This window comes from Vulpes lagopus, chromosome 9 (assembly GCF_018345385.1).
Source record: "Vulpes lagopus strain Blue_001 chromosome 9, ASM1834538v1, whole genome shotgun sequence".
Classification (NCBI taxonomy): domain Eukaryota; kingdom Metazoa; phylum Chordata; class Mammalia; order Carnivora; family Canidae; genus Vulpes; species Vulpes lagopus.
This window is the reverse complement of record NC_054832.1, coordinates 8367731-8376414: the sequence shown is the minus strand read 5'-3', so window position 1 is coordinate 8376414 and position 8684 is coordinate 8367731. Positions and strand designations below refer to the sequence as shown.

The following is an 8684-nucleotide window of genomic DNA, read 5'->3' as shown; positions in this document are numbered from 1 at the left end:
TCTACTTGGTAGGTTTTGAGTCAGTGAACAAAGTAGAGGCAGAGGGACGCTTGGGTGGCTCAGTGGTTGAACATCTGCCTTCGGCTCAGGGCGTGATTCCCAGGGTCCTGGGATCTAGGTCCACATCGGGTTCCCTGCATGGAGCCTGCTTCTCTCTCTGCCTGTGTCTCTGCCTCTCTCTGTGTCTCTCATGAATAAATTAAAAAAAAAAAAAAAGTAGAGGCAGAGAGGCAGGTCCTTCCCCAGCAGCACAGAGGGACCCTTGACTCAGTCTAGGTTTCCACCAGCGCACAGGGGTCCCGGGCCTCATACAACCTCTTCTCATGGGAGGGGATGCGATCTAACAAACGGAAGGTTTCTTTAGTGACACGACCTGTAGTGAATCCTGGTGTGAAATAACTAACCGTCTAAGCCACGCCTGAGGACAGCTGGAACGGTCCCCATGGACCTCCCCAGAGGATCCGGGACACCGTCCGCCTCACTGGGTGACCCTGTGGCCTCACAGGACAGGCAGGCTTCCGTGGCACTCACTCGCGGACACGGGGGCAAAGCCACTTTTGAGGCAGACCTCCAAGCACAGGAAATTCGCAGCGATGATGATAAAGGAAGGAAAAGAAAAAAAAAAAAAGTGGCACATGTGCAAAGCATCCATGACTGTTGAATCTGGAGAACGAGCTTCTGGGGTTTGTACACTCGCCATTCGTGCATGTGTTTTAAAACCTTCATGTTTTAAAAGAAGAAGTTAGAACACTTCTTCCCAGGGGCTTCTTTTTAATTCCCTTATCTGGGGATCCTTGGGTGGCACAGCGGTTTAGCGCCTGCCTTTGGCCCAGGGCGCGATCCTGGGGTGCCGGGATCGAGTCCAATGTCGGGCTCCCTACATGGAGCCTGCTTCTCCCTCCTCCTGTGTCTCTGCCTCTCTTTCTGTCTCTCTCTCTCTACGTCTATCATGAATGAATGAATGAATGAATGAATGAATAAATAAATAAATCTTAAAAAAAATAATTCCCTTATCTCTCTGTTGAACAGTGAGGTGTGTGTTTGGAGCAGCCTGAGGGGTGCACCTGGGAGGACCTTCCCAGGGTCCCAGCCACCAAATCCTGGAGGACCTGCATTTGTGGGAGGTGTTGGGGGGATGCATAGCATGGAGGGGGCTGCAGCTCTTGCCTCTGTGTCTGGGCAGGTGCCAGGGGGGTCCTCAAGAAATGTCCTTAGGTCCTCAGGGCTCTCTGTGGAGGGTTTTGACTAATTCCCTCCCCTTCCCTGGCCCCCTTCCCACCTGGAAAGCGGGTGGGGAATGAGCTCCCGGCTGGCTGAGCAATACCGATGGGTCCTGCCTGCATGTGTCACCACCTGGTGGCTGCTTTCCCACATCGCAGCTGGAACCTGAGCTCTCCCAGGAAGGAACTTGCTAGAAGCTGTGTTTCTAATGGGGGGCGGGGGGGGGGGTGGCTGTTAACAGTATTCCCCGCTCCAGAGAGCACAGCAGCCGTGATGGGGTGAGGATAACAGAGTGATGGGGGAATAAGGAAAGGGAATGTTAAGAGTTGGAGAAGCCACTTGGAAAGCAATCAGGGGTGACCAGAGCCCCCAGCAGTGGCTGCAGGAGCCTGGGAAGAGGTGCAAGAAGGAAGGGGAGGGGGCAAAAGAAATCAGCCTGGGTGCCCAGGGAGGGGGGCTCACAGTCTGGCTGGCGTGTCCTTCTCCACGCACGAGCTTGATTTCATAACAGGAAGCATCTATCGGAGGCTTCGGGGGCACGTGTTTCTTAGCCCGCGGTGTGTAACTCATTGAATCCTCAAGCAGGTTTCTAAGGTAGGTACCCCGGCACCCCGGCTTTACCCACAAGGAGCTCAGACACAGAGAGGTTAAGGACCTTGCTCGAACTCACACAGCTAATAAGAAGGCCCTGGAGTCAGGCCACCTGCGTTCCTCTCTGTGCCCTTCTGCTCCGACGCTGCCTTCAGAGGGTCGCCGCAGACAAACTTCCCAAATGAACCTGGGAGACGTCCTCGTGGGGGGCTGCAGAGTGACAGACAGGAGCCCTGGGTCTGCTTGCTTTAGCCCACCTCTAATCCCATCTGGCTTTGCCCACGTGGAAACCCGGCAACCGCTCACCAGCCCCACAGGGCTGCTCGGAGAACTCAGGATTGTGCCCAGGGAGGCCTCGTGCCAACTGTGACGTGCTACGCAGATTGGGAGCTACTACCGCTGACGCCAGTTTTGCATTACAGAACCCCAATCCTGGATTTCTGGATCTGTTCACAACAAGACTTGGGCCGACTCTAGATCAAACTTGGATGCATCCGCAGATGTACCCATTCATCGGGAAAAGAATGAACCCTCATTCGGCCCGCATGGGGCCCTGGCCAAGGCTGTTTCACTCAGCAGGTGCTTGGAGCAGCTGGCACAGAGGTCACACGGCCATTCAACAGAGGGGGCAGCTGAGATTCAGAGAGGCGAGGTGACTCATCACAGTCACACAGCAGCGAGAGGCACAGTGGCATTTGAGAGGCTCATGCTCTGAACCCCTGGGCACTTGGTCGGGGACGACCCTAGACCAAGGAGCCCCCTCAGCAGGTGAGCCACTGGGCCTCTTGCAGGACGGAGAACAACCCCTGACCGGACGACGCAGAAACAGGACGACCATCCCCAAACGATAAAATAACTTTGTTTTAATTCACTTTGATTTGGATCATTGGAAATATTCAACAATAAATAAAACAGAGCAGAGGCCGAGGAAGGCAGGCTCTCGCAAAGGTCATTCAAAAAAGCATCCAGGTTACCGCTCGGCTACAAAACACACACAGGAGCGAGGCCAGAGGGAGAGGGAAGCAAAATTTTAAAACACCAACAATGAACCCAACATGATTGCAAAGAACAAAAAAGTGCTCGAGAAACTTTGGCTTGGACGTGAAGCCGGTGAGGGGCCGGCGCCATGGGGCAGCCGCGTTCGTCCTGGGGGCGGCCCCTCCGGACCCGGGCCCCGGGGTGAAGCGGGCGTCGGGCTCAGGGCTGTCCGCAGGTGGCCACCAAGGCCAGGCCCGTCCTTTGAGGGAAGCACAGCAATGGGGTCAAGGGCAAGGGCAGGGCAGACGTCTGCTGGGCGGAGAGGAAAAGTAGGGGCCAAGAGGATGCGAATGCCCTGAGGCTGGGACAAGAGGACTGTCGCTTCACATGTCTCTGCTCTTCCTCCCTGGTCCCCTGCTCTTCCCCGCAGGGAGGCGTCACGGGGCACCCCACAGGCTGGGACGCTGGTGTCTTCAGGACAGGCCCGAGCGAGGCAGTGGACTCGGTCTCAAACCTGTCAGCCCAGACCACAGGGGACAATGACCGGCCAGTGGCCTGTGGGCACGTTTGCTTCCAACCAGATGCCCATGGTGGACATGATGACGACCCCGAGCTCTCCAGAGGGGCATGGGCGGTGGCCGGTTCCCAATGGCACGAGGCCGGCTTTGGCCGGACGGCGGCCACTCAGGGCTTGTGCCTCCCTGGAGAAAGCGGTTTTGGTCCTACCCACGCGAGGGACGTGAGTTCTTTTCTGTTTCCCATTTTGCGTTGTGTCCAGGCTGCCTTGAAGAGGACCATTACCACAAACATCACAGTCCTAAATATTCCCCGTTGACTCCACTGTACCCTGGACCTGGAGAGGCTCGGTCCTTCTGGCCTCAGCTCTTGCAAGAATCCCACCCGGACCCCCCCCCCCCCCCGCCCCACCTTCTCGTCTGGCTTCCCCGTTTTAAGTCCCATTTTCTTGAATCTGGCTTCTCCCACTAAGCACATGCCCCTAAAAGCATCTCTTTAAGAACTTTCTTTTTTGCCTGATGGCTCTGGGAGCCAGACGCTACAAACCCGCCCTAACAAGGGGGTGAGGACAGGGGCGGAGGGGGACACATGGAACCAGGCCTTGCTTTTGCGGCAGGTGACTCCAGCTCCTGGCTCCCCAGGGCCGGGGAGGGTGCTAAAATCTCTCCCTCCCTCCTCGGCCCTGGTCTTCCTGGCTTCGGGCTCAGCACTGAGAGAGGCAGGGATGCCTCTGCTCCCTGCCCCGGGGTCCAGGACTGGCCTCCAAGGGAGCTCTGTGCTTGAGGAGCAAGCAGGGCCCTAGGCTGGGAGCCCAACACTGGGGTGGGCATTCGGGAGCCTCCTCCGAGTGGGGGGTAGGGGCGGGTGGTTCTCGTTATCCTACCCACAGCCACGAGCTCTGGGGGAAAAACTCTGGTCGGACTCTCAGCCACCCTTACCCCAGGTACGGATGCCAGGGGGCTGAAGCCCATCGGTGCATTCGGGTCAGACCCCTTTGCTAAGCCAACGAACACAAAGACAAATCTGCTGGGGCTGAGCAAAGAGCAAGGATGTCTCCCTCACTGGAGGGATGGGGGAAAGGCAGACACCGGAGCTTGCGGGGGCCACCACGGGCAGCCTGAGGAGCCCGCCTGCACCCGGTCACAGTCCTCGGGGAGGCTGGATGGAAGCCGGCTGGGAAAGCCCACCTCGAGGTGTGTTCAACATGCAGCGATCGTGCTCTATCTTTGCTCAAAGGGTCTGACTTGCGTTGTCCAGCACAACGGGTTCACTTTTGCAAGCCACTTCCCTTCTCCGGGCCTCGCTTTTCTCAAGTGTTACACGGGAAGGCAGGTGGGAAGTCCTCTCAACAGCCTGGACGGCCCAGTGGGGTGGGGAGGGAGAGAGACCCCCCTCCTTACTCTGGGGACCTGTCCTGACTCAGCACAGCCCCGACGCAGGCTGAGCGCTCTGGACCCATCAGCTCTGACTGGACTCGGCTCTTCCAGGACTCGGGGAGGAGCTCGGAGGCCGCTCCGCGCCCACTTCTCTCAGCGGATTCATCAGCCAACCCACAGATGCCTGCTATATAGTCTTTGGGGATTTATGATCAGCTTGCTGACCTCGTAGTGATTTATGAGCCTTTAGGGGTCAAGAGAGTCTAAGTGTTGGAGGATTTTAAAGCTCGAACGGGTTTTTGTTTGCTTGCTGTCGTTTCGTGTTTTTGTAAACCATTGTCTGGGTTCTGAACCTCTGACAATCGAATGAAAGCTACGGCACCGCTCCCCAGGAATATATGCCCATACACACAGGCTTGGGGTAAAACACGGGCATGGCGTGCTCTCTCTGGGGACACTTGAGAACCCCCTGAAACCACCTGTGGCCCCCTGAGCTCCCCAAATGCCTCCCTCTCCGTTTGCAGAGGCAGAGACTGAAGCCAGGGAACAGAACTTGCCGGAGTGCTGCTGCAAGGAGCACAGGAGACGGGCCCCGTGACAGCCGGGACGCCGTCACACCTCCTCGAGGTAGCAGTGGCCTGTTAGGAAATGCTCTCAATAGGAAACGTGGATTTTCTGATTCAGTGTCAGCAACCGGAGCCAACCATCGCTGCCCTGCCTGTGTGACTCCACTCCCCACCTGGCCCCAAGGCCGTCCCGCTGGGTTTTGCAGATTCTTAGCCTGAGAATGATCCCAACCCGCAATGATGGAGAAGGGAGGCAGAGCTGAAGGGAAGGAGGTACAGAGCACTCGGAGAACCTACCAACCTGAAACCCTGGCATTTGCCCACCGGCGAGCCCCCAAGCCCTAGATATGCATCCCCCTCCCAAGTCTGAGGACTCCTACAAACCTTGACTTAAGCCCCCCATGCCCCGGCTGCCAGGTGAAGCAAGAGCAAGCTTAATTAAAACATCAGGACCAGCCACGGAGCCACAAAGTGCACGCAATGTCAGCTGAATTAAAAATAATAATAATAAATCAATAAATAATCATGAGGAGGAATCAGAGCAGCCCAGAAGTGAGAGGATGAGGTATGTCTTCTCCCGCTCCGAGGGTCATGTTCCTGGGATGGCCCCACAAACCCCAGGACACTGTGCAGGTGGCCCGGAGGGACTTGGCCCGGAGGGTGGGCTCCTGGGGCAAAGTGCTGGCTGGTGGAGGTTCTGTGTGTGGCCTTGGAAGGTCACGGGCCCCGAATCCATCAGTCTGTGAACCTAAGAATGACGTGCCGCGGCTGACGCGCCTCTGGACGCCGTTGAGCATCATCCTAGCTTCGGTCCAGCTCCGGCACCGCCTCAGGAAACTAGTGAAGATGTTGCCCAGCTCCAGAGCAAGGGGGTGGCATTGCTGGGGGGGGGGAGGGGGGAGCTCCCCCTTCCCGAGTTAAGGCTTTTGCCTTATTTCAGCCAATGCGCACAGCTCTCCCCCAGACACAAAGGCACGTGGAAGTAGTCAGATCTGCTCTCAGCCATCATTTATGGCCACAAAGATCGATCACTCAAGGGAGCCTCAGCTTGCGAAGAAGACACCTGCTGGAGTCTGAAACACTTGGCCAAGCGTCTGTGAGGACCTTCGGCGCGGGGCACCTCTCCTGGCCGCCACGGAGGAGCTTCGGGAAGACCGCAGAGGCGGTGAGGGAGGGGCCGGGCATCGTGCAGAGGAAGGTGCCTCCTCACCTCCAGCGTCCACGTGGCCCGACGTGGCTCTGTCCCAAGGTCGTCCTCACCCAGCAAGCATCAGAGTCAGAGTCAGCCCCAGACCCCTCTGCCCAGGGCCAGTGTCCTTCACTTTAGAACACGGAGTCTTCGATATCTCCCCCTCTGCCCCCCAAAGCCGAAATGACTTGAGCGTTTGGAGACCGGACCTCCTCCCGCGTCTCCCCACCTGCCCCCCGCTCCAGGACAGCAGTGGCGGTGCAGGGAGGTGTAGGGTGGGGTGTCCCCATCCAAGACCAGTTCTGACACTCGCTCTGCAGACCCAGCGGGGCTCTGGGGCCTTGCTGAGTCGATGCTGCCAAATGTCGGGGTGCGAGGGGGCGCGAGGGGCACCTGAACACGCCCCCGAGGCTGGCCCTCAAAGCCCCCAGCACAGATCGGCTCCAGCCAGAGGCTGGGGCTGGCCACGGAGAGGCGGGCTCCGGTGCTCCTCGGCAGCGTCATCTCCCCTTAAATATCCGGATCTTATTGATGGACGCCAAGGTGGCCGTCACGTTGGACTCAAAGTCTCCATCGTGCACCCCGGTCTTGCGGAAAGCCCCCGCCGATGGATTGTTCTCCCAGTAGTGATGCCAGTTCCCCTTACTGTCTGCCCCGAAGCCGTACAAGTCCACCTGCGGAGGGGGGCGGGTGGGACAAAGCAAAGGTCAGAACCAGACAGCAGGGCTACAGGAAGAAGCTCGAAGAACGGGCGCCCACAGGGAACCCCCGACTGTCAACACCACCTCCAAAGAGCCGCATGAAGCCTTCTCCCCATGAACCCTTCCAGCTCCTTGCTGGGCCTCCCAGGGGCTGAAAGGAGCAAAAGCACGAGAGGTCAAAGTCAAGTCTCCGGCCCAGGGGTGGCCCACAGGGTGCTGGGCAGGAGGGCCCCTTCCCCAGGGCCCGCGGGGAGAGCAGGGTTGAGGGCAGGGCCACCTGCTGCTGGAGCCTACGAGTGCCAAACCTGCTGCTCTGAGCCTCACGTCCCCCAGCTGGCAACTGGGGCCAAGAGGGAATGAGCACATGGAGGCAGGTGGTAGGTGCTGTTCTTTTCCTTCCCTTAGACTAATGTCCATGTGGTCCGGGGGCCTCCAGGGACCAGGACCCTTGCCCACATGTGACAAGCATTTACTGAGCATTTCCTTGATGCCGGGCACTGCGCCACATACGTCAGACTTCCGGGAGGCCTTCGTCGGGGCCCCCTGGGTGGGCGCTGGGGAAATCAGGGATGCGGGAGCCTCGGGGTCTCAGACCTGGAGCTTGTGACTGGCCAGGGGCACCAGTGAGGGACAGGAGCTAACCTCAGGCCTCCCGCAGCACGGAGGGCAGGGCCCAGAAGGAATCTAGGGATCTGCGGGCGCAGGTGACATCTGAACTGGGTCTCGGGACAGGAGTGGAAGATTATCCCCGGGAGGGAATAATCAAGGGCCTTCCAGGGAGAGGAAGTGCTGTCTGGGCAGATCTGGGGGTGGGGCCCCACCCAGGGCCGGGGACAGGAACACCAGCAGGGCCACAGCAGGAGGGAAGAGGAGGGAGTAGCACTACTGAGGGAGCCAGCTGGAGAGAAGGAGGAGATGCAGCTTCTGGGAGAGACACCCAGGGTCTTGATGGCACTGCGGGGCCAGGGTGGGGATGGCTGCATGGGACCAGAAGGCGCGTCTGATCGCGCTGCTGGATGCAGGGCCCGGGAGGAAGTGGGGGGTGGGTGCTGTGGTCCCTCCCGCTCCTCTGGCCAGGGCTGCAGCGAGCACCCACAGCGTCGATGGAGACGCGGGCAGGGCCTGGCAGATGGTCAGGCCAGTCCACGAAGGAAAACACAAAGCACGCTTGGCAATCATGGGTTCTCCACCTCGGGGAAGAGCGGAACCCCTGGGTGCCTGGTCCCCACTTTGGGACATTCTGGTGAACATGGGCCTGGGCATGGTCTGGGTGCTGGGCTTTAGCTCCAGGGACGATTCTTTCTTCTTTCTTTCTTTCTCTTTTTTCTTTTTCTTTCCTCTTTAATGTTATTTACTTATTCATGACACACACAGAGAGAGGCAGAGACACAGGCAGAGGGAGAAGCAGGCTCCATGCAGGGAGCCTGCTGCGAGACTCGATCCCAGGACCCCGGGATCACGCCCTGAGCCAAAGGCAGACGCTCAACCACGGAGCCACCCAGGTGTCCTCCAGGGACAATTCTAATAAGAGGCTGAGATTCAAACC

The 8684-nt window shown here is 58.6% G+C and overlaps 1 protein-coding gene across 6 annotated transcripts in view; it reads right to left on the bottom strand.

Moving 5' to 3' along the window:
- Positions 1–2658: 2658 nt before the first annotated feature.
- The window catches only part of ST3GAL1 (ST3 beta-galactoside alpha-2,3-sialyltransferase 1), a 95884-nt gene continuing 89858 nt past the window's right edge, over positions 2659–8684 (bottom strand). For all 6 annotated transcript variants that reach the window (XM_041769658.1, XM_041769656.1, XM_041769655.1 and 3 more), the window contains one exon: positions 2659–7111. In XM_041769658.1, the coding sequence (XP_041625592.1) occupies positions 6938–7111 (174 nt within the window). In that variant the 3' untranslated portion in view covers positions 2659–6937. The remainder of the gene's footprint in view (positions 7112–8684) is intronic.